The sequence below is a fragment of the Lepisma saccharinum genome, chromosome 21 (assembly GCF_977018435.1).
Source record: "Lepisma saccharinum chromosome 21, izLepSacc3.1, whole genome shotgun sequence".
In the NCBI taxonomy this organism is placed as follows: Eukaryota; Metazoa; Arthropoda; class Insecta; order Zygentoma; family Lepismatidae; genus Lepisma; species Lepisma saccharinum.
The window spans coordinates 41,617,556-41,644,179 of record NC_139249.1 but is presented as its reverse complement, the minus strand read 5'-3'; the positions used below and the strand labels follow the sequence as shown (position 1 = coordinate 41,644,179).

At 42.2% G+C, this 26,624-nt stretch overlaps 1 protein-coding gene across 1 annotated transcript in view; it reads left to right on the top strand.

The window, feature by feature from the left end:
• Nucleotides 1–26,624, top strand: part of LOC146003892 (uncharacterized) — a 200,974-nt gene that overhangs the window by 156,873 nt on the left and 17,477 nt on the right. Inside the window, exon 3 of the mRNA XM_083142359.1 lies at nucleotides 17,856–18,169. Coding sequence (XP_082998485.1) covers nucleotides 17,856–18,169 — 314 coding nt within the window. The remainder of the gene's footprint in view (nucleotides 1–17,855; nucleotides 18,170–26,624) is intronic.

The following is a 26,624-nucleotide window of genomic DNA, read 5'->3' as shown; positions in this document are numbered from 1 at the left end:
GGGATATTTTGCATTTTTTTTATATGATAGCTAAAATAACAGAGATTTTGATTGGCTAATAATTTATACGTGGTGTTTTCTGATTGGTTTAAGTAAGCAAAATTTCTATTGGCTGTCTAAAGCCGGAGCACAGCGCTGATTTCTCACCTTTGCTGGATTGGCAGAGGAACCCACATGGCGGGGGATAGAACCTGAACGGGCTCCACCAAAGTATAGGAGACTAGAAGCATATAATTTGGCGGAAAAACCTAAGTAAGGTCATAGAGAATATTTCAAAAAAAGATTTTTTTTTAAAAAAAAAGTTAACAATTATATTTTGCATTGCACAGCATTGGATATTAAATAACATACCCCCAAAAAATCTCTGCATTATGCGTTCTGTAAAAAATTGCCCTACGTGCCAAACTGCTGTGTCAAGTAAACATTTTCAAAGGCACTGTCGTACTTGTGTGCCGGGAAAACAAATATGTGCGACCAAACTGTGCTCTAAGTGTGGAAAAAATATTTCTATTCCCAACTTCAAGCGACACCAGCTTACTTGCAAGAGCACTGGAACATCTCTACCGCAACCTTCCAAGCGAAAGGTAGAAGTAACCTCTCTCGATGCATCGCCACCTGCCAAACGCGTCAAGCTGGCGAAGAAAGCAGACCGGTTTGCGTTTGAGCATTTATTAGAAGACTTTGACATAACATCAGACAGCTTCTGCGATGTGCGTAGTTTTCTGGGGAGCGAGCGAGCTAAGATAATATCCATCCTCAACGATGCATTGGCCACACACTCCACTAAATTCTATGCTGTGCTATGCTGCAAGTATAAGAAACCGTCTGATAAAATATATAAATTCTTCCATGCCACAAAAGCAAAAACACTGCATCAGGCAGATGTCACTGACCTCGACAGCATCTACGACAAGTTTGTCGAGGAGCTTGTGGCAAAGCACGAGGAGCATCAGGCTGAAGGCTCGGGCGGTTCGCTGTGTGGCGACCCCCACAAACTTTGTTTGAAACTTAACAAATTCCTGCCACTGGCAGGGTCTAGCTATATTGCCCTGCCACCCGAGGTTAAAGCAAAAAAAGCTATTCTCAATATTCAGAACAAAGACACCAAATGCTTCCTCTGGTCGGTGCTGGCAGCATTGCACCCTATACCTTGGGAAAAGAGTCCACGCCGTGTTGCACACTACAAGCAGTATGAGTTGGAACTGGAGGATGCAATGGCGGGGATTGCCTACCCTGTAGAAGTCTCGCATATTCGCAAGTTTGAGGTTCGTGCTCGTGACTTGTTGGGCCTGCAATTAGCCATCAATGTTTACGGTCTCGAGAACAAACATGAGGTCTACCCCATCCGCGTGAGCAACGTGAGCAACAACAACGAGGCACGAGAAATCAACCTCCTGCTCATCAAGGACGAAACCCATCACCATTACACCCTCATTCGCTCGCTCTCTCGGCTTGTTTCGAGCCAACGGAGCAGTGATAGTCACCACGTCGAGGTGTGTCGCAGGTGCTTGTCTACATTTCGCAATCGAGAACAGCAGGATTACCGGCGCATCAGAGGTCCCAACATTGCTGCTGAGAAGCTAGCTCGCCACATGCTCTACTGTGGTACCAACAAGCCTGCACGAACTATCCTGCCCGAACCTGGTGCAGTAGAGTGCTTTCGCAGGCACAGTGCTATGGTGAAGCATCCTGCCTATATTGTAGCAGACTTCGAGGCCTTTCTTCAACCTCTGTCTAACTGCGAGCCCAACCCCGAAACATCCTCTACCATTCCTTTCCAAATCCACGAGGCCTCGAGTTACTCCTATGTTGTGGTGTGGCGAGACCAACATATTGCCTCCGAGCCCTATGTGTATCGCGGTCCCGACCCGGTCAAACACTTCCTGGAGAGAATGCAACAGGAAGCCATCAAGATAGGGAAGGTGCTGTTGGCCCCCAAGCCCATGCTGCCTCTGTCTCCCAAAGACAAGCATCAGCACGAAATAGCTCTAAATTGTCCTGTTTGCAACTCGGTCTTCACTGACGATAACAAAAAGGTCCACCACCATGACCATTATGGGACCGGAAGCTACATTGGCCCGTGGTGCAGCAGGTGTAACTTGAGAGCCAGGGACCCGCGCTTCATACCGGTCTTTTTTCACAATGGCTCGGGATATGATTTCCATCACTTGGTCACACATCTAGGGTACGACAATGCAAGAATCAATGTCCTGGCACAAAACGAGGAGCGTTATATTAGCGTCAGCAAGTGGGTGCCGATCCCCGGCGACTCAAAAAACAGGAGCATCGAGCTTCGGTTCCTCGACTCTCTGAGGTTCCTCCAGGCAAGCCTGGATGCTCTTGCTGGGAAGCTCAGAGACGACCAACTAGCCATTACCACATCAAGTTTCCCGAACTTAGATGTCGCACTCATCAGACGTAAAGGGGTCTACCCCTACGAATACGTCACCGACCCTTCCAAGTTCGAAGAAGAGTTGCTGCCTCCCCAGGATAAGTTCTACAGCCAGCTGAGAGGTTCAGGTATTACCGACGAGGAGTACAAGCATGCTCAGTCTATGTGGGTCAAGTTGGGTTGCCGAACTTTTGGTGATTACCACGATGCATACCTGAAGCTTGATGTGACGCTTCTTGGCGATGTGTTCCAGGCGTTTCGGGCGACTGCGATAAACATTTACAACCTGGACCCTGTATATTTTTACAGCCTTCCTGGACTGGCATGGTCGGCCATGCTTCTGCTGACTAAAGTTAAACTTTCACTTATCTTCGATGTTGATATCATGCTTTTCATCGAGAGAGCTATCCGGGGCGGCATGGTCCAAGTGTCGCAACGCTTCGCACACGCCAACAATCACCACATGGCCACTGGTTACGACCCCTCCCAACCATCAAGCTACATCATGTACACTGACGTGAACAACCTTTACGGGCACTCCATGATGCAGCCACTCCCAACAGGACAGTTTGAGTGGGTTGATCCTTTATACCACGACATCGAAAAAGAGTGCGACGAGTTTGGGTTTTTTGCCGAGGTGGACCTTGACTTCCCCGAGAAGCTGCAGGATACATTCTGTGACCTTTCGCCTGCTCCGGAATTCAAATGTCCACCTGGCTCAGATCAACCAAAGCTCGTCATGGACTTGGAGCCCAAAAAGCGTTATGTGCTACACTACCGGAACCTCCAGTGGTTAATGCAGCAAGGGGTCTCGGTCAAAGCAGTTCACCGCGTGCTCTTGTTCAGGCAGTCTCCATGGTTGAAGCCGTACATCGAACTGAACACCGAACATCGCACTGCTGCCACTTCGGAACTTGATCGCGATTTTTTCAAATTAATGAACAATGCGGTATTTGGGAAGACCATGGAGAATGTGCGAAATCGCGTTGATGTGAGGTTGGTGACGAAGAAAACACAGTGTCGTCGACTTGTTGCAAGCTCGCTGTTCAGATCTCGAACAATTTACAACGAACAGATGTCTCTGATTCACATGAACCGGGGCGAGGTGCTACTCAACAAGCCCATCTATGTGGGAGCTGCAGTTTTGGATCTGAGCAAGTTGTGCATGTTCGAGACATATTACGACATACTACGTGCACACTACAACCACAATATCTCACTCCTCTACACAGACACAGACAGCTTGGTGTACCATGTTCGCACGGTCGATGCGTATGGTGATATAGCCAAAGTTCCAGCTCTTGTCAAGCTCTTCGACACATCGGGCTATCCCCAGCCAAACCGGTATGGAATTCTGCCCCGAAACAAAAAAATACCCGGCAAACTCAAGGACGAGAAAGACGGGGATGTGATTGTGGACTTTGCTGGACTTCGTGCCAAAGCCTATGCGATCCGGGCTGAGGGTTCTGTAACAAAAAAGGCAAAGGGTGTAAGCAGGCAAGTGGTTCGGGAGCACCTCAAGTTTGAGGATTACCTCGAGTGCCTCAGAACAAAATCGCCCATTCTACAAAAAGAGCATCGTATCCAAAGCGTCGATCATGTGCTTACAACTAATATTGTCAGGAAAGTTGCTCTGGATGCACACGACGACAAGAGGTGTATTCTTGAATGTGGGGTCCATACACTTCCGTGGGGCCACTATCGCCTCCAAACTAGTAAGGCCTGCCCAGAGTGCAACAAAAAGTAATAGGCAATGCAAAATGAAAAAAAAAATCAATTTTAATTTACTTCAACTTCCTCGATTACATGCATGGCACAGCAAAATTAAACTTCTGGGAAACTGCTTATTGTAGTTTGTACTTGTGTATATAAAATTCCACATTTCTTATTGTGTGCTATTTTTTTAATTTTTTTTTTGTATCTAAAACTGTTCAGTTACTCTTTCATTCTTGACGTCATACACAAATGTTTTCTCTGCAATAAGAATGACACTGCACAGAGTATCTGCAGGCAAGGCGTCGTGGAACTCGCATACAATCTTGATGTTGGTACGATCGTTAACAACCACCTGTTTTCTTTTAGATGTGTTGATGACAAACATGGGTCTGCGAGCTATGAACTCGTCGGGGTTGTAGTACACGTCCACATTGCCGGAGGTCACTCTCTTGTAAGCTGTGTACGCCTCGTAAAGTTTCAGGTAATCATCGTTTGTAATGTTTAAGTTATAATTCTCGCGTGGAAAAACTTCATTTCTTCCATTTTTGAGGTAAACATTCTTAATTTTGCAATTATCGAACTGGCTAGAATCTTTCTCTTGGTTATTATCTTTCCCCGTCTGGAAGAGCACGACGGTAAACTCTGGCATATCGTACCGGATGCTGTTGAACTGCGTAGTAACATCAAATTCAAAATGGCTGCCAGAAGCAGGTTTCTGCACGCACTGGTAGCCGTAAAATTGGATGAGTACTTGGGGGTTCTTCAAAATATCGGCTTTGTACTTGAGACCGTAGTTAGATTCGTATTCTACCACAGGCATGCGCAGCTCCATGAACTGGATGACGCACTTGGCTGCGTCGGGTAGTGTGTTGGCAAGTGCTGCACCGTCTGCACCCAAGGTGCTGTAACGCATCAGCACATCGTTGTCATTGGCGCTTCTGCGAAAAGTGACGCGCAAGCCACCCTTCCACATAATCTCCGTGTAGTCGGAGAAGAAGCCTGGAAGCAAGCGCATGGGAAACAGTACTGTGTGGCTTCGAGTTTTGATTTTTGTATCTGCTTCGAATCCCCCTGCCTGGTAATATGCCGCATCGCTCTTGGAGAGTTTCAGTGTTCCCACAGCTGTAGAAGTAATCCCGGGGTAGTCAACCCTATCGATGACGGTGCCATGCTTTCTAACTTCCACTTGCGAGAACAGATGCGGCACAAAATTGTCCACGAGTTTTAAATTTGCATTGGCGTTAAATGCTTCCCCGTTGTCTCTCTTCACCACATCAAACTTGATATACAAATCAGCTCTGTGAGGGTGAATAAACCCATCCCCGACGTCCACATCGTATTCGATCTCCCTGTTCGGTTCGTTCAAATTGGCGAACGTGCGACGATTGGGTGGGAAGGACTGCAACTCGTAACTTTCGATTTGCTCCATGATTGTTATTTATTATACGTTAATCTCCACGACGGCGGTGGTAGTAGCTCCGGCAAAATTCACCACCTCATTTTTTTCGTTTGTCACTGCCAATTCTATGTTGTCTATGCGATTACGAGATATAGGGAAGTATATCGGTGGTGAGGGTGTGTAGATAATCGGTTCCATGAATTCAGAGTTTGGTTTGAACGTAGCGATGATACCTGTTTGCTTGTGACTGCCTGGGATGCCATCCGAGGATTTGGTGATCATGCCTTCTGCCACGTTGCAATGTATGTTCAGAGTCTCGATGGCTAGAAATTTAGGAATGTTGGCACCGATGTGCTTGATGCCAGGTTCGAGCTTTGTGTTGTTCTCAAATCCCAGAAGCTCTCCAACAGTGCCTAGGTCTACTGTTTCCGTAGCAGACACAATTTCAACTCTGTGAGTTACAGAATTTTGAGATAGCAGTACATTTCTTGGCAATTGGGCTTGCAAGGTAGACAGATTGTACTGTCCTGGCATGATAACTATTTTTTCATTTCCAACAGTAATTTTGTTATTGTGCTCCGTGACATTGGGTATCAGGTACATGCTGTAGAATGCACGAAGAGCAATAGATTTAGGATAGATGATGTCGTCATGCAACGCGAGTTTCAAGACCGAAGTCTCGCTGGTGAGATGGAACACTCCCATGGTGTTTTAGGTACCACAATGCTTTCTGAAAATGTTCCACCGACGGGTTATTTATTATAGACATGTATGCGAGAACGGAAAGGCATAGGTGGCCGCAGTTAACATCGGTGAAACCCTGGATGCGTTTGTCATTGTAGTAGAGGTTGGCAACACTGAGATACTTCACCAACCTGGCAGGCGGTGTGCCACCGAACGAATCGAAAACAAATGCATTGTTATCGTTAATTTTGAGGTAGCATATCCAATGTGTACCAGGATTTTTGTAACTGTCCAGGTTGACCACGCCATACTCCTTTTTCTTCACAGCAGAGGGTAGAGAATCGGACATGAAAACACCCCTAAAGTTCCTTATTCCCAACGGTTCGATCAGAGATTCAATATCGAAGTTGGACAGGGCTTTTTCTTTTTTTTATATTTCTTCAAAGCATCGAGGTTGCTTTTTTGCTTTTTGGTCACACCTTTCCCCTTTTTCTCCATAGCCAGGTTGTGACGTTTCTGTTCTTCCAGCTCGGCCTTGTTCTTCTTCGAGTCGATGACGGTTTTGGCGATGGCGGCGCTACCGCCGGCCAAACTTCCAACAGCCCCCAATGCTGCCAGGATGGCCGGAATGCTGAATATGAAACCTCCAATCTTCTGCTGCTTCCGCGAATGCTGCAACTTTTTCAATTGTGGAGTGCTGAGCAGCAATTTTATTCCGTGTCCTTTAGACAAGCATGAACGTTTCTTCTCGCGTTGTTTCTTGGTGAGTAACCCATCGAGGGCACCCAGCGTTTTCAGATTCGAATATGGTATCTGGTACACGACGCCCTTGGGCTTCATGATGTAATTTTTTTTTACGGTATGTTATTTTATATATGTTCAGAGATTTTTTGTTTTCCCTCCCGTGTAATTTTTTTTACGGTATGTTATTTATATATACTTTGCAGCTATTAAACAAATTCGATTATGTGCTTTGTTTTCTTACCAAGAAGTTCTTTTGTCCCCTTGTACACGATTCGAGTTTTACTCTCGATTAAAATAGATAGCTTCTCGTCGGATAACATGCTAGCGTATCGATCTGGTAAAAATAGGCTGTATTGTCCGTTGAGCAACAGACGTACTTTGGGACCATACTGGGTTGCAACAATTGAACCGGAAGTTATTGCGTAAGGTTTGTCCACTTCCAATTCCTGAATTTTTACATACTCGACTGACAAATTTAGCATTTGTTTTAATGCCTGGACGTCACTAATTTTTTCACTCATATCGAAGAAATATTTTTTTTTGGTCTCGTAGATTTTTTACAGTGTGTTATTTATAGAAAAAAGTTTCGGCATTGCCTAATGCGATGAGGTGATCGATGATCCTACTGGTTTCTGCATTTGAAGCGTACCAGTCGTCTGTATATCGTCTCCTCCCCTGTCTCCACTCGTGAAGTTCGTCCATCTTATCAGCCAATTTTTCATCAGCAGCCCGAAAAAGAGCATAGGGAGAAGAAGAAGATTTTACACCGCTTATTTTTCTCAGATAATCCAGAAGTAGCATTTCACAGGGCAAGCGAAATTGTGGTGTTATTTTAACTAAATCAATAAGCTTTTTAACATTCTCGTGACTATCGTCGAAAGTAAATGTAAATATTTTGTATAACACTTCTGTTGGTAAGTCTGTTATATGCGTAGACATTTTTTACTGTATGTTATTTAATTACAGCCCCCACCCCAATTTTCGTTTTGTATTCATGGCAATGGTCGTGCCCAATGCTGCAACCCGTTCACCCAGCGAGGCGTCTCTGCTGACGAGTCTCCCGAACGCAGCATGCTCCAATTTTCTATCAGCATCGTGACGCGCATCTAAATTCGTATATGTGTTGTAAGCAATGTCGTGATCCTTGCATGCAGCATCCAGCAGATTTACCCCCTTGTCTCCTCTCTCCAGTCGCCGTTCCAGTTTAGTACCCGGTCCGCAGTATTGGTAACCTGGTAGGTGCATCTCGAAGGGTAGCTTGTTGATGATGTCGTTCACGAGACCTCGACCCTCGGCCACATTCCAGAATTTGGGAGGCAGGGTGTTGATGATTTTGATAAGGTAACCTATACCTTTGTTGTCGTTGACAATAAAGTTGCTAAGCTTGGTGCTAATCATGTCCATGATGCCCACCTTCTCGTTGTGGAAGTTGCGATTGCCTGCATTTTCTTCGCCTGCGATAACCAGCAATCGATCTACAAGCTTCCTTACGTCGTCTACCCAAACAAACTCTTTAGGTAGGGTATTGTAGAGTTTGACACCGCTGCCAGTCTTGAGCTGGTTCCATATTGGCTTGATGAGGTTCCTGTATTTTTCTCCACTGCTTGATTTTACGCGATTCTGTGTTGCATCGTTGTTTTGGTACAGGGCATCCGTCATGATTAAAATTTCTGTGTAACTTTGGTAATCCTCGTCTGTGTAATCTTTAGGTTGCTTTTTGGTGATAAGTTCCCACAGGCCCACAGTGCCAGGATACCTAGTCCAGCTGTTCTTCTCGCCCAAATTAATTTTCACGTCGTCACCTTCGAACGTAACTTTTGACTTTCCAATTTTCCAAACCACACCCTCGTTAAGTTCCACAGAGGGGTACAATCCAAACACCTCGTCCTTTTCAAATTTCCCAGTGCTCAGGTAATCTCTCGCCAACGGACCTAATTCAACTACCTTGTCCGAAGAGGTACTGCCTAGAACCTGACGTCTCAGAGGTGCAGCTCCAAGTTCGAACGGGGTAGTGTGAATACTGGATATCGGTGTAGGCACAGCATAATTTCGAGCAGCAAGTGGCACGAGCTCGTTGATTAAATCTTTATTTTGCTCGGTAACATCTTTGATGTCTTTACCTAGTCCACTTATAGCATCAATAATAGGTTGGTCCTGTCGCTTTTTCTCTTCGTAAATTCCGCGATTCTCTGATTTCCAACCCCTGAAGCGTTTGGCCAGGTAGTCGCGCAGCTTCAAGTTGTCGTCTGCGATTTTGCGTTTCATCATTTGTTATTTATAATACGTCAAGACGTTTCTTGTAACGTCGCAACGTTTAGAAAGTTGTTTATTTTGTTTCTGTATTTTCCGTTATTGGGTTTCCTCGTCATGTCTATCGTGGCGAATCCGAAATCATCTTGATTCCAGCATGAAGAGCAAAATTTGGAAAACTGATTGTAGTTCATGTCCCCGCCTACATAATCATCGTAAGCATGTTTTAAATTGGTGTGGTCTTGACGAAACAAGCAAATAAAATTAGCGTTGTCTCGGAGAAGCTGCTTGGGAATTTTAGAAAAAGTCTGAGCAAGGTAGAAGCAGTCCATGCCTCTGTGCCGCCCCTGTGTAAAAAAATTGCGAATTTCGTTATGGTTTTCCAGGATGACATCGTCGAAGACCACCACCGAATTTTCATGGCAGCAGTCTAGTGGCATTACTTCGGAGGCAAAAGTAGCTATGCTCAGCCCTTCGTACAGTTTTGTCAGCTGTTGATATTTTGCTTGCTCCAAACTTTTGGAAAAAACATACAAGTGCCTGTTCTTCCAATCTAACCAGTCGGGAGCAAGAAGAAAATTATCAATAAGTAAAGTTGTTTTCCCACACCCTGAAGGTCCGACAATAAGGCAGCGAATGTTGTCCGGCAACAGTTCGCCGTTTTTCCTAGCCTGACGCTCCGGGGGAAAATCTGGTAGTCGCCTCACCACATCCCAAGCACCCGTTACACAATCACCTCGTTTGCGTCGATCCAACTTTTTTCCTCGAGTCCCAACCATTTCACCAACAGTTTGTCACCTTTTCTACGTAATACTTTTTCGATAAGATACGTATTGGGGTATTTTGTTTTAGAGAGTTCCTCCTCGTAGAATCGCCCTTTCAAAATTTCGTCGCGATTATCTTTTATTATATACGTGTGACGGTTACCGGGTAACAATCGAGCAACAGTGAAAAGTTCCGTACTCCAGTTTTTGGTAAAGCCTTTTTCAAACATGCGCTTAAATTTACTAATTCTTACTTGGTCTCCAATTTTGAATTTCGGTTTTTTGTTAGTGGGCCGGTACTTGGGGCAATAAACAGTAGAGATCAATTGTGCCTCATCAGACTTGCTGACATCGGCAGGCTTCATGCGTATCGTGCTATGCAAACTGTGATTATAGTCGTTTACGAGTTCCGGAAGCACATTGACCCACTTGTGGTTACCTTGAAGCGTGAATCGTTTCCACATGCGTGTTTTGAGAGTACGGTTAAAACGTTCCACTACGCTGGCTTTGATGTGACTGAAAGTCGAGTAATGTTGAATATTTTGCTTCTGAACAAACTGTTGAAATATCGAGTTGTAAAATTCCTTTCCGTTATCCGTTTGAAGAAATCGAGGTCGCCTGCCACTTTCATTGAAAATAGTTTTGAATGCTTCCATTACGCACACACCTGTTTTAGCCTTGAGGGGCAAAGCCCACGCAAATTTTGAAAATGTATCTATAACAGTAAGAAGATACTTGTATCCTTTGTTGATTTTATGTAAATTTTTTAGGTTGCCGCTACTCATTTCCACAAGGTCAGCCTGCCAAAGGTCATCCACGCCTTTGGTCACTACCGCCAGTCGTTTGTAGTTTCGTCGTGCAGGTTTATGCAGCTCGTTCACGATACCCTGCCTAGACATGGTGCGAAAATAAGAATATAGCCTGAATGGGATTTCTGGCTGCAGACAATGCTGGGTTTTCTATATACAGCTTGTCACCTATTTCTATGTCGATAATTTGAGTGGCATCTTCGGCATAGGCAGTCTCGCGACTTTCGGGGTGTGTGAAATCGACCAGCTCAACTCCTCTTATTTTAGGCTCATCGCCAATGTTCGTCACGGTCATGATTGGGTAGTGGGTTGCGTGAGGCAAAGACCAGTAGGAAACCTTGACGAACTGAAGTGTGCCAGCGAGGAAAAATTGATGATAAGCTTTTGCAGGAGTCAACATGTAGAGTTTGTAACCTGGATTGAAAGGGGAGGAGAACTCTCTGTTTGGTATGCTGTACAGTTCGATGACAATCGTAGACTTGAGATTGTCGATGCTGGCATTTAGAGTGTTTACGTTGGTTCGAACCTCCGTCTCCACATCCTCCAATCTACCATTCACCGATTCCAGGTGTTCCTCGATAGCATGAACAACAGTGTCGTAGTTTGGTTTGATCTTTACATCGACAATAAGGCTCTTGAATTTTTCATTTAAGTCATGTAGTTGGGTGCTGAAATTAGCTATAGTCGATTCCTGACTTGCCTCGATACTCCCAATTTGCTCTTTCACGCTGGCAATAATCTGCTGCAGGCTTTCTACAAGCGTCAACTTGGAGCTCTGTATTACAAGGTCGTGGACTTGGGTTCTAATTTCCGCAAACAATTCATGCAGCTCGGTGATGTTCTGGTTGGTAGGTAAAGTCGCGACAGACCCCCGTATCGATTCAATTTCGGATTGGATGTTTTTGATGTCGTCGGATTTGAGTATTCGGTTGAGAGTTCTCTTCACGCTTTTCAATTCCTGAGAGGTAGGCAGGGTGGCTACCGTGTTTTGGAGCGATTCCAAAGCTTTTTTCACCGCGTCCAACTCAGAGGCATCGGCAGCAGCACGTATGCCTTTTTGCAGTTGTGTTATGTCATCCTGGGTGGGAGTAGATTGTTGCAGGGTTTCCAACTTAGTCTGTATGTCGTCGATCAAGTGATGGAAATGAGACAACTCGGATTCTGCATTCAGATTTTCCAGTTTGGCGATTTGCTGTTGAACGTTGGCCAGTGTATCCCTGATGCCCGGCAGTTTGGTTTCCAGCTCATCGTGAACGTTCGCCAGATCATTTCTAATGACAGCAAGAGCATCCTCAATATGGGTTATGGTGCCTTGCAGCTTCCCGAAATCCTCGTAGGTCTCAAGTTGGAGTTTGATGTTGGCCACGCTACGGGCAATGGCGTTCAGTTCGCTAGACGACGGTAAATTGTCGATAAAATCCTCCAGTGTTTGGAGTTTAGTTTTTACTTCGTTGATGGCCGCATGCAAAGCGTCCGTTTGTAGCTCAGCCTTGATGCTTTCCAACGTAGGGATTTTGAAAGATTGAAACTGTTCGCGCAATTTAGCAATACTAGCGTTCACGCGATCGTAGTCGTCTTGTGTTTTAATGCTCTGGATGATAGTTTGCAGTTCGGTCTGGATGTTGCTTGTTTGATCCTGCAAGCGTTGTTTCAGCTGTTCAACGTCTGAGGTTTGCGTTTGTTGCAGCTTCAGAAGTTCGTTCTGCAGATTGCCCACACTCAGTGCCAGCTTGTCGAGATTGTCTATCGACGCGAGGTCAGTGTATTTTTGCAGCAGCGATTTTAGCTCTGCATCAATCTTGAGTACAGGGTCCAGGCACTGAGACTGCAAGCTGGCTATCTCGGACTGGAGGCTGGAGTTGAGCGTGGACTGGAGGGCCTGCAGATCGCTTCGCAGCTTTTTAACCCTGACGTCGAGCATGAGAAGCTCGTCGCCATGGTCGTCGCGTTTCGTGTGGCCAAAAATATCGTTAGGCATTATTGTTATTTATTATAGGATAGCTAATTTTCATTTCTATGAAAAGAGGGATGAGTTTGTCGTAGTCGTCCAAGAGCTCTATATACAGGCGATCGCCAGCAGATACATCGTACGTGGTGGCACTGTTCATCCTATCGTGTTTGATGCGATAGATGTTCCTGCCAGAAGAAATTTTGGCCTCTCCTTTATTCTCGGGATTCATGTCAAACTGCAGTTTGCCGGAGATGGGGAACTGGTAATAATTCAAGTTGTTGTTGAATATGTAGAAAGTCTTGCCCACATCCTCGTCGTACTGGGTCAGAATGCTATTCAAGTGTATAATCAACAAACCGTTGAGTTTAGATAATAGGGAGGGCAACAGGTCCAAGCTCGCAGGTGGCGACGGTGCACTTTGGGCGAATGCCTCCATAGCCTGCTTCCTGAAGCCAAACAGGTTCATAGGCATTGTTATTTTATTTTATATTTAGCGATTCGATTTCGAGCAAGCCAATTTCAGCATTGGTAAAACAAAGCTTCAAGCCTCGTCAGTGTTGCCAATTCCTATTTGTAGGTTAGCATAGCCAGTGAAAAATCATATAGTGGAATTTTCTTCGAATATGTTGGCAAAACCCAAGCCTAAAAAAAAAACATCCAATAGAGTTGCCAAATATAAAAAGGGGGCAATAGGTCCCCCTCATAAAAGGCTACAGTAAAAACCCACAGTGTTGCCAACACTAGACCCCAACAGTGTTGCCCAAACATAAAAGGTACATGGGCCCCTCAGGCCCTTTGATAAAAGTTTACAGTGAAAAAACCTAGTAGGTTGACAACACTGTCAGAAAATCTACGGCAGTGTTGCCAGAGGGCAATAGACCCCCCTCATAAAAGGCTACAGTAAGAGCCCACAGTGTTGCCAACTCTGTCCTCAAAATATACATCATAAAAAACTACGACAAGGGCCCACAGAGTTTGCAACACTGGGCGCACATAGGCCCCTCATAAAAAGCTACAGTAAGAGGCCACAGTGTTGCCAACTCTGTGCCCTCAAAATATACATCATAAAAGGCTACGACGAGTCTCAAATGATGATTCGAGCCTCAAAAAAAAATTCAGAACTCTCATGTACGCTGAGGCTAGTGGGGTTAACATACACCGTAAAAGGCTACGCCTTGCCCAAACACATGTACACTCACACACAAAGAAAAGCTAAAAAAATTATACACCGTGAAAGGCTACGCCGAGTTGGAAACACTGCTGGTGAGGTTAACATACACCATAAAAGGCTACGCCGAGTTGGCAACACTGCTTGTGAGGTTAACATACACCGTGAAAGGCTTCAAAATATCAGTTGGTGAAATTTTCGTGAGGTGAGTTGGCAACACTGAGCCCCACATGATGATTCGAGCCCCAAATGAGGATTTAGAACCGGGCCACCTGTACTACTGAAATGCTACACGTCGAGGTGAAATACTAAAAACAAATTGCATTATGTACCAGACAGTGAAAACAAACTATTGTCAGTGTGTGGAACTCAATTTCCAGAAAAACACGACTCACTTCATGTTTTTGTTAAATTTCTTCAATCTTGTTAGTTAAGCGGAGCTGTCAGAGTGAACCATCCCAATCAAATGATCTTCTAGCCGCAGTTGAAAAAGGAGACTTTCTTAATTGTACTCTTTTTCTGTGAACAGTTTTTCAGTTTTACTCTACAGTTGTGAAAGTATTTAGATCCCTCATCACAATTTAGCCTGTGCTAAACTGTTCAGCCAAATATTTCCAACTTCTTCTGAAAAGTGTCAACAGACATTCAATTCTGAAATCGCGATTCCAAGAATAACAAAACACACACAAAAATACTACTATTACTACTAGCACACTCGTACTATTATAGAGGGGGACGCGTCATTCGCCTTTGAAGATGGGCACCCATGGCTGGACCCCTCAATTTTTTTTTCTGGATACGCCCCCCTTCCAGATTCTAAATATACATATTGTCTATGCATAGTCAAAATTCGCGAAATGATGCGAATTTGGACATTTAAGCAATTTTTAGTGTTTCTCATGAATTTCACCAGTTTTAACGTTTCAAATGACACAAGTATGTTGACTACAGTAACATACACGTATTGGTGTGCATAGAATGTTACTGTCTGGCTGCCTTAGCCGAGACCATGGACGGAAGTGCGCATGCTCCAACCGGACGTGTTCAGTGGCTAAGGGGTGACGGCACTTTGGGCAGGGAGCGGGTTCCTTGAAAATCGTCTGCTTTGGAAACAACAATGAAGTTTCAACGTAGTAATATCGCAGCCAAAATATACGTACATAGAGAAATGTTTACGAATTATGTATGGGCTCAGGAAGAAATTAAAGCCATCCAGTGGCGGCGAGGGGGCAGTTGCACACCCACTTTTCGTCACTTTTGCCCCCGCACTATGCTAAACCTTATCTACAAAGGGAAATATACTATCTCCCCCCCAGTTTTTGCACCTTGCCTCCCCGGTTTTAGAACCCAATCGCCGCCACTGAAGCCATCCATACATTATATCAGCAAACAGAACATATCAGGAAAGTATTCATTACGTCACATTAGTACATAAACTTGTTTGTAAACCGTAGCTTTATATTAGATCATGCAATTAAATTGATCTGCTTAGTAAATATTGTAATTAGCACAAATTTACACAGCATTATTCAGGATAGTATTCACTAATAATAGTATTATTGTACATAGTGTTATAAATATAAATGTAGTAACTGAATGGTTTCTGACATTTTCTAGTATAACAAGGGTGTTTTGTAGAATGTGCAACAGGGGCCAAAACGTTCCAATTTCCTTCATTCCACTTGGAAACTGTTTCTTGCGAATTGTAAGCGTGGCGTAGCGTTTCGTCCGAGGGCTACCATCCTAATAGTGTTTAATGAAGCTTTAAAACCTATTGTTCATTGCTTAGGTTTACAGTGCGATAAGGTCTATTGTTAGCACCAGCCAGGACTGTGTGCCCTCTTTAATTGTCACATCTATGAAAATAGAGATGGACCTGCCTTACAGCCTCGCATTCGGCATGCACGACAGGTTGTTATGAGTGACCCACGGACGCCATGGATCCGCACGGATAATCCATGGATATTTTAAGTTATTTTTAGAATGTTTAAAATGCCCAACAGCTCCATGGAATTACTGCACACGGCCAAAAATTTAATTAAAATTTGTGCTAGACCCAAAATTAAATTGCAGCTTAGGCTTTGTCATTTATAATTAGGCCCGGGAGTTTATGTCCTATAAAACTGTAAAATATGTATGTAATTATGTCATATAAATTGGGAAATATGTCATGAAAAACTACATATATGTCAGAAAAATGCAGAAATATTCCCAGTAAAGCCAAAAATATGCACAACAGTACTCTCGAATTTCTCCCATACCCGATAGAGTAGAGTAGGGGCTGTAATGTACCGAATGTTATTTTTACTTTTGACTGATTTTTGTGAAAAGCGAAAAAGGCAAAGAAATGAGAACGAAACTTCTTTACTTCCCGTGCAACAATGAGAGAGAATTTTTTCCTCAATAATGATTGCATGCTATCAATTGTCGGCGGGGTAAAAAAGTGGGGTATTATTGTTCTGTTCTAAGAAAAGACGGCACCTTTCTTCCTGCCTTTCCATATCCTGCCATCGACAATATGAACTATCCGTTGTGCTAAAGCTACGAAGAAAAAAAATATGAAATAACTGCGAGAGAATTACGAAATTATACAGAAATATGTCTTATTACAACAAAATTGAAGAAATATGTTGTAAAAACGCGAAATTAGTGAATTATGTCAAAATATGCTTTGTTAAGTTTGTCTATTTCGGCTGATTTTCATCAGATATGTAAAGATCTCACCCCAATATTAGATCCGAAGCCAATTGAAAAATATGTTATAAAGTCCCGGGACTTATTTATAATATTTTACACAAAATGCTTGATATAATTATATACTTCAATTTTAGCAGCTGTTGCTTTGTCAGTTAGTAGATATAAATATAGATAACATCTTAATAATAAATTATAATCTCAATGTATTTTAATCCATTTGGATAGGGAAAGATACATTTCTTAAAACTTTTGCTATGTCTCCTGACTGCTCCATTGCTTCAGTTACTCTTAAAATTATGTTGTACATCGAGACATATTTCTTCTTCCTTTCACCCCTTCTGAATTAAGCTCCATTGTTACAATCTTAGTATCTGAATGTTCTGCTTCTTTCTTCAAATACATAATCGAATCTTTCACTCGGGGGTGTGGTTTACCCACGATTGAGTTCATTCGGTTAGTCAAGGTGTGTGTGCCAGGCTCGGACGAAACGCAACTCATTAAACCGTCGCGGACGAACTGTTGCATTTTTCTACGAATTTCGCTTTCGGACGAACACAACTCGGATGAAATGCTGCGGAATCATTGTAAGAACCATCACAAATCACAAACACAACACAGCAAGCGGTAATAAACACAAGGGAAATAGCCACAGGATATTTTGGCGAGTGCTTCTCCCTGCTTCCCCTCTCGCGTTCGGAATCGTCCTCTCCGGATAGTTTCCTCTTCCTTGCCCGGACTTGTAATGATGTACTTTTGTTGCATCAACATACACGCAGAAATGCATAAAATGGCTAATTTATCAGCTATTCCATGCAGAAATGCATCGATTTGTGTTTTTTGTCCTTTATCAACAATCAGGTTTCGATGCACTTTTATGTACCGTTTCCATAGGTAACTCCGAAGTGCGTCTGAGCTGTACTTTAATGCGTTCATTGATGCATTTCTGATGTACCATAATGCATATTTTTCGATCAGAACTACAGACTTTATGCATTTTTGTTTCAACTGATACATTTATTTTTCTGTGTGTGATGCATTAAAATGTATCAATGGATAAGATCAGACATGATAAATTCAAAGGAACTACACGTTTGACTCTTAATTGATGCACAAAAATGCATCAACCTTGAATTTATGCACAAAAATACATCAACCTTGAATTGATGCACAAAAATGCATCAACTTTGAATTGATGCACAAAAATGCATCAACCTTGAATTAATACATTTCGAGTTACGTGTGTGGCGATAAATGCTAATCGAATGATTTGTATAATTTCAGTTACGCTGTGTCTGGTGGTGTTAGCCGAAGCAGGGGTGAAGATTTCCAGGAAGAACTCTACAACTACAACCACCACAACAGAAGCAGCGGTAGAGGAGGAAGATGAGGAAGAGGCGAAGGGCAACGCCACCACCAAGTCGGCTCTCACGGGGATCCCACAGATAGACTACCTCCTGGACCCGAACCTGCCGCGGGAGCTGAACGGGTACAACCTCACAGAGTACCCCTTCTTCAACAGCATCCCCGAGGACATCACCTTCAAGTGTGACGGCCTTCACGACGGCTTCTATGCCAGCGTCCCCCACAAATGCCAGGTGGGTGTTTGTTTTAGCACATTTTCCTGCCAAATATACGAGGGACGTTCATAAAGTAGTAATTACTGCCAAGACAAATACAGTAACGCACATGATTTTTTGTGAATGAATCCCTATTTCTTCCCATAAACTCCACCCAGAGTGACACACTCCTCCCATTGATGTACCAACTTGCTGATGTAGAAGTCCTCTGTCTTGCTGTCCAGGAAGTCATTCGCCGCAGAAATGACGTCATCATCGTCATCGAAATGCCTCCCACTCAGGGTCTTCTTCAGTTCTGGACGGAGTAAGAAGTCGCTGTGTGCAAGGTCTGGGTAATACGGAGGATGATGGAGAATCTCGAAACCCAAAGTGGCTGCATGAGTCACCGTCTCCTGCCCAGAATGGCCGGGGGCGTTATCGTGGTGAAGCTGCACTCCCTTCGTCAGCCTTATGCTATGCATCATGTTAAATACTGATCCCTAACTAATGTTCACCTCCTTTGCGATGGCTGCAATAATAATACGACGGTCTGCCAGTACAAGGGACTCCACTTTCCTCACAAATCCGGGCTTGTCGGAGAGAGAGAAGACACCCGCTGCATTCTTCATCTTGCAGACTTGTTGCATCACACTAAAACATTCTACGCCATCTTAACACTGTGTCATATGATGAAGCATTCCCTCCGTACATCGCCACAAGTTCATCGTGGATTTATTTTGCAATTTTTCCTTTCAAGGTGAAAAAGACAATCACACCTCGAACTTCAGCTGGCTCACGGGATGTACCATCCTGGGTTTCTGGCCCTCTAGCGGTGTTCCGGAGAACTACTTCCGAAGCAGTGTTGCCAACTTAGCTCTCTTGGTGCCAGAACTGGCTCTTTCGTGCACTCGTTTGACTGTAAACTGGGGCGCCCGCCCCCGTGCCTCACTATGATACCATCACTGGTTCCGGCCCCATGGACTAACTTTTGCCATGATTATACATTTTGCACGTGACGTGATATTGTTATATTGGCTGCGTCGCCCCATCCCCTCTTATATCACAAGCTACTTTTTTCTTTATAGCGCCGTGTTGGAGTGAAATTGGCATACTATCGTTATCAGGGAATCCTTTATTTTCAATTTCGTACGACCATGAGATGGTTGATGCCGTAGAATCTAGATGGTGAAAACTTCGTAAATCTAGCTCCTTGAAAGTCAGTTTTAACTCCATTTAAGGTGAAATTTAGCTCTTTTATGCGCACCAGGTTTGGCAACACTGCCAGGAGGCAAGGAGAAATGCATTGGGTATATGGGAAGAATTTTGTTATTTGTTATCTTGGGAATATCAAACTTCCGATGGAATAGAAAATGATATCAACGGGAAGAGGGCAGTTTGAAGAAGTGATTGCTCAGCAGAAAAGTCGAAACTCCCATTTGATTAGCCGTAACTTGGTGTTGAAGTTTATTACCCATAAGGAATACAAGGGATTCCGAAAATTCTTATACGTCATATTTTTACAGGACGTATTTTACAGGACGACCAATATTGTATTTGTAGGACTACCCAATACTAGGAAAAATGTTTCACAAAATTCATAAGAATTTTCTTTGGCCGATTTAAAAAATATGAAAACTAAAAGTTGTGTTTAAAACCTTGCTACCTGTATTGAATTTAAATTTCATCACGAACGGACCACAAGTTCTTTTTTGTTTATAGAACTTGAAAGAGGGCGGTCGTTTGGAAAACACCAAAAAAAAAGACACTATTTTTGTTCTCCCTACGATAAAAAATCGAAGGCATATTCGAAAAAAAAAAAAAGGTAACCATAGCTTAATTGGTTAATTGAATTGAATATGCTAAATTTTCATGTAGGTCTACCCAAACTCGGGTATCCATAATTTCTAATCCTATAGTACTGTTTTTATTTGTAGGCCATATAGCCTATGCCTTTACGTGACGGTTTCATATATTTGGAAACGATTTTTGAGGAAGTTGCTTTGCATTGTTTCTCGCGCGACAAGTACCGATGTTACGGCTTTCGTGTGACTGTAGATGCGCACTCTATCTCCGTCAAAACCACGCCACTCTATCGGTCACGCTAAAAAGAAAGTTTCTCGTGCAGCAACATCGGTATTTGTCGCGCCAGTGTAACAGTGACTGTAGGTGCGACAAATACTGTTCTGTGGAGTAGTTATATTGAGTGGAAAATCATTTGTCTTTCTACAGTGTTAACTGTTAAATCGTTGGACGATGTTTTTAAGGGGCAAAATTATATATTTTTTTAGTTTTCCGTTGCTTCGAGAATCGAAATAGCAAATCTCCATGGCAACCACTACAAAACAGTTAGTTTCATGATGGTTTCCATGGTAAGGCCATCCCAAAATTATACATAGGATGAAAATTAGAACGAAGTTAATGTAAACCCGTAAACAAAACTACGTGACTTCTGAAAAATAGTTCATTTCCTATTTGTTGATTCGGTAAGGGGAGACCCCCCCCCCCCCTTGGTTTGATTACAATTACGTACTGGAAAGGCCAAGGACTAAACCTCTTAGTCTAGCAGCGTGATGTGGGCATGATGGTTCCGATCTGGGTTGGCATGTTTAAAACAAAAGTGTTTTAAACAACTTGTTTTAAACGTTTATAATACATGGCTTTGTTTCTTTCACAAATGTTTAAAACAAAGTGTTTTAAACATGTTTTGTTCAGACTGGTTTAAAACACATTTTGATACTTGGAGTTTGATAGTTTGTGGTTATTTGCGTGTTTTGAAACTGTGCCATTTCAAATCAATGTCTTTCTAATTAATAACTCAGCTAAATCACTTCTGTTTTTCAATATTCATTATTACAGCGCCTCATTCAACCTGGTGGCGGAAAATTTAACTATTTTTTTATTGTCATCCTCTTCCCTATGGTCTGCAAAGTGGATTCAGCAAATTTCAGAGTTCTACGATTCCTCAAACAGGCTACAGAGGGATGTGAGTTGGGTAATTTTAATTCTGGCCACCCAGTACAAACAAAAACTTGATTTATCTAACCCTTGATCTCAATGGTCCACTGTTTGTGTCCCGTCGTCCACAGTAACACGGCAACTTTGCAAGCAGAGGTGAGCAAAGGCCTCTATCACGCCTTCCTACTGTTGTGTGGTCAGTTCCACCGCTGGAAACAGCTTTGGATTAATAAAACATTAAAATGCTGACCAAGGAAAAATTTAATGTATAAAAAATATACACTAAAAACGTAACGCAGAATACCCTGTTGGAGGGCGGAAACGTTACGTTTTTAGTGTATATTTTCTATACATTAAATTTTGCCTTAGTGAGCATTTTAATGTTTTATTAACATTGAAACAAGTCTTAAGAGTGTTAGCTTTGGCTTGTCCCTTCATGCTTTCTCTGCCTCGCTTGGCAAAAGCAGTCTTGCTACGTTAAGGCAAATTTCCTTGGAAAAGAGGAATCAGGTACAATTTTAGGTCGAAAGGGAATTTTTATGAAAAATATAGAAATTACCGGAAAATTTGAAGTTGTCTGACTTTAATTTTTGTTTTATTTGCATGCATTCGTTGGTGTTTTATTTCTATTATACAATTCATTGATTGATTGATTTGGTGTTTTGAGTCCACCTTATGCACAGTAAGGCTAATCGGGACTGGACCTACAGTTTAGTGCCTCCACCGAGTATCGAACCAGGGACCCCCTGATTACAATGCGACGACGCTACCACAACCCCATCGGGAAGGCCCTCTATTATATTAATCTAGATGGGATGTGTAATAAATATATATAAATAAGAATTGTTACGGCAAACCAGGTCAAATCTTCAGAATACGAAACTTATATAGCCTACATATTACTACTACGACATCGAGGCCTTTTTTTGTGAGAACGTAATGTACAACTATAGGACAGTGGAGTTGCTTAGTTTAAAAATCAATTTCCACTTGTGTGTGTTTGTGTACAACGTTCCTTCTAAGCTATAACTTAAATTCAGCTTCAACACCGGAAAAATGTTAGGTTCATGTTGGTGTTGACTGCTTCATTTTACATTGCTTTTCTGCCAGTTTTGGATAATCGCAAAGATTAGGATAAATTGTGTTAAGATGAGATAGATGATGTCCAGACGCCAGAGCATCGCTAGCCTGCAAAATACAGTCCAGGGTGTACTACTTACACTCCTGTTAGGTTCCTCTGTACTTCGAGCATATCGTAAAATAGGGTGACCAGATATTTGTTGACCAAAAAGAGTATAGTCGATAGGTTGAAGGTGCGCATGCATTTTTGCTCTTTCACGAGGTGCGCAGAAATGCCGCGCGACTTCATGACAGTCTAATTATCCTGGAAATTATGCAAAATTAAAACTTCCTTTTTATTTTACACTAATTTTGCACAATAAAGCTATATTTTGTGACTACATAATATCTATTTGGAACGAGTTTACAATACCGGACGACTCTCCAATTTCTATGAAATTTCGCCTACTCACTAATTGTGAACTCCTAATCACGAATCTGCATGTAATAATTGGCGGTCGAGTATAGAAATCGAGAAAAAACTAAATAAACTATGTATTCTTAACGTAACGTAACCCTGCCATAAGAACAGTAGCTCCACGGAACACGCCATTTTCCCCGAATGGGTATCACTTATCGCACAACACTTTAGCATTTAGCAACATAGTGTTCTGACGTCACGGAAGAGCGCTTTTTCATGTTAGGCAAGACAAGGTATAGTTGTCTTAGCCAAAATATTATTTTTTCTTTGTATTTATGCTAATGGAAAATAACCTAACCTCGTAGGCATTCCTCGTCTGACGTCAATATTGAAGGTAGCAAGATTGTTGTGCGTAGAGGAAGACCATTAACGAATTGCGAAAGAAAGATGGTTCCGAATTGCTCTGTATGGACAATGACCGTGGTACATCGCAAGGTTATTTTACAAGTTCTACACGTAAATGTACAATTTTAACACGTGACCGCCAAATATGAACTACAGATACGTCATCAGGACACCGAAATTAGTAAGTAGGCGAAATGTTATAGACATTGGAGAGTGGTCCGGTATTGTAAACTCATGCCGGAAATTCTTGAGTCAAGGAGTAAATACTTCAGTTTGTTGACATCTTGACGTTTTCCGTTCTGTGGATTTTAAGTCATTTTTACGCGTAACATAATGAACGAAATTAAATAGCAAGGAAAAGAGTATATTTGGGGATTTTTGCAAATTGAAAAGAGTATAGAGTATATGAACCTCTAAAAGAGTATAATACTCTTAAAAAGAGTATGTCTGGTCACCCTACGTAAAACAAGTTCCTTTAGATTTGCCTATCTCAAGCTTACGTGTGAATTATAGAGAATTCGTGGATGAGCAGCTGAGAAAAGCCAATTCGCCTCGTGTAACGTGATGTAACATGAAGAGTTCATCTAACTATGAGCATTGCACGTCATCTACCGAACCGCACCAGTACTACTTGCTGACTGGAAGCCACTCTCAAGCCTCGCAGTTCGGTTCTCCGCCAACAGATGTCGTTCATGTTCATGAAAATCAAGTTCACTACTTTCATATTTCTCCTATTTTCCTCCTACGTTGTCAGCTCAAAGGCTAACACTATTCGGAGACGTATCCAATTCTGGTGAACCGAGATGCAAGAATTTCATTATTTGTGCAACTATTGGAGAGTTAACAGTCAGCGCACATGACTAGATACCGCATGCCTGAGTTGAAATAAAAACCAAAAACGTGCGCAATTTATGGATTAGTGGACTTTAGTGACACAGTATAGATTTTCAAAGAAAATGCACTCTTTTGAAATTGTTTCTTTACAATTCAATATCTAATGTCATTAGGAACATAAAATCGTACCTAAATTCTGTATAACCAATGACAATAATAAATTAAATGAAACTGAAAGAGAAACATGCCATTTTTTGTACAACTTTTCTATTCGTACACTTAATAATATAAAAGAAAAAGGTATATTCAGAGCAAATGACTGACAGTTCTAATACTTTGATGGGTATCTTTTGGCTATAATTACTAATTGACATCTGTTCTTCATAGATTTAACCAGTTTCCGACATGTTTCAGAACTTATTTTATTCCACTCGGAAAATTGCCCATAAATGCTCAAGGGAATTTAAGTCTGGACTTTGAGCTGGTGTTTGTAGTAGTTTGGTCACATTCCATATTAGACTGTCATTGTCCTGTTGCAAACTGTAGATAGGCGGCATGTCCATTTTTTTGGCACTCTGCTTTACATTGTTCTTCAATATGTCCAAATAGATATATGCATCCATGATACCATCAATAAACTGGATGGTACCAACACCTTTGGACGACATACAGCCCCAAATCATAAGTGACCCACAACCGTGTTAAACTGTTGGAACTGTGTTAATGTGATCATTGTCTTTATTTGATTTTCTTCAGACCTTATTTATCCCATCTGACCCAAATATATATTAATCTTGGACTCGTTTGACCATATGACACTATCCCAAAATTCCTTGTCCTTGTGGATGTGCTCTTTCGCGAATGAAAGTCTATTCCTGCGATTCACCTTATTTACATACGGCCTCTTTCGTGGTATTCTGCCATGATATCCATGCTTCCAAAAGGCACGTCGGACAGTTTGATCGGACATCATCTTGCCAGCAACATTTTCTACTAACGGTCCTCTCTAAATTTGTTTACTATGTATTGAAATATGGAGTGTGATTTATTGACTGTTTGTCCTAATTTTTCTTAACGAATAACCTCTAAGGGCCAAATTTATAATAACATCCTTCAGATCGGAACTAAGTTCCTTCACCTTGCCCATTTCGAACACGCTGATAGATAGACGATAGGCCTACGAGTACAACAATACTTACGCCAGCATTCCGTTGACGGGGAACGCGCCCGCATGTTCAAACTTGTTACGAAGTTGCAAACTACACGAAATCGCCCGAATAGCGGTGGCGCTGTATACGAAGAAGATTGAAACTCTTGCCTGTAAGAGTAACAATGTTGCATGAAACAGCGTGTTTTTCTATTTTCACACAAATTATATGCTCTGTTTATACACTTTGAACATACATTTTTTCATTTGTTGGTGAAACCTTCATTAACATTAATTTCCAGGTAGCTGCATATGAAAATGATTATATTTACTAGTAGATATGACATTTTTTCCTCGGAAATTCTATGTGTATGAATAACAATGTTACATACTTTATTCAATTTAATTGTACAAGTTTTGAGGGTTAAGAACAGCCACACGATGAATTTCGCCCACAAATAAAGAATATCTAATTTCTATTTGTTTTATCTATGTAGAAAAAGGAGATAAACGTATGTTCTCAAGGAAAGAAACGCAAATACGATAATTGTCTTTATTACAACCAACCCTTGTCCATAGGAAAGTGACAAAGATATTTTTTTTAAAAAAATACATGAAGAATGATAATACATTTTATGTTTAGTCATAGGCGTACGCACGGGGAAATTACCTCCTAATCATGGACGTCCACTGATTTTTTCCACGGAGGGAGAAGCAAGGTATTTTTCCATGGGCATATTACCCCGATAATAGTGTTGCCCCTAAAACACACCACTTGAATTTGAAATTATCGCATTAATGTAAATTACTATAACTGAAATCAAATTATACGTGTGAAAATAACATTTTAGGTTGACATTCGATTTCTAAGGGAGAGGTGTGGCCATCCTTGCCCCCCTTTCCAGACGTTATACTTTCACCTAGAAATTTAGAGTAGAGGAATCTTATCGCCGTTATTAAACGATATTATACTCTTAAAGAAAATTAAGTATTTTCAAGCCGATGAAAGCTCAAAGCAAACTACGGGGGAACGGGGTGCATTGCGCATCCACAGGGCGCAACGGGCACTGCCCCTCCCCAACCTTGGTCGGAAATCATTTCTAGGGAGACAAGGGGGGCAAACATTGAGGTGAAAGAAAGCAAGACTAGTAGAATCTAAGAGTAGCAGGACAAAAGGATACTCAAGATGAAATTAGTTTTCACGTCTTCCTTGCATTATTTCTTCCAGACTGCCAAGAGCACCTGCAGGGGGGCAAAGAGGGGCAATTTCCCCCCTCGATATCAAATTTCATACAAATGAAAATACATTTCGTAAAATTTTCTTGCCCGCCTCGCTAACAGTATCTGCTTTTATCACAGCCTTGTCAAGTTCAGAGCGAGCTAGGGGGCTGCGGGAGTTGCCCCTGGGTTCCGAAAGATCTAAATGAAAAAAATTGCAAAAGAGAATGCCATGGCTCTAATGCATTGTAAATTACCAGAGAGAGAGAGAAGTTATAACTACTAAGTACTTCAGACTCTTGCTGCTAAAAAGTTTTGTCTTAAATGCATGAACATATGTTTGGAGGAAAAGGAGCGTGGCACATTTCAGAGACAATTTATTTATTCGTTATGGTGCGCCTATTATTGCTCAAGGGGTCCCGGGTTCGATACCCGGTGGAGGCACAAGTGGTTCG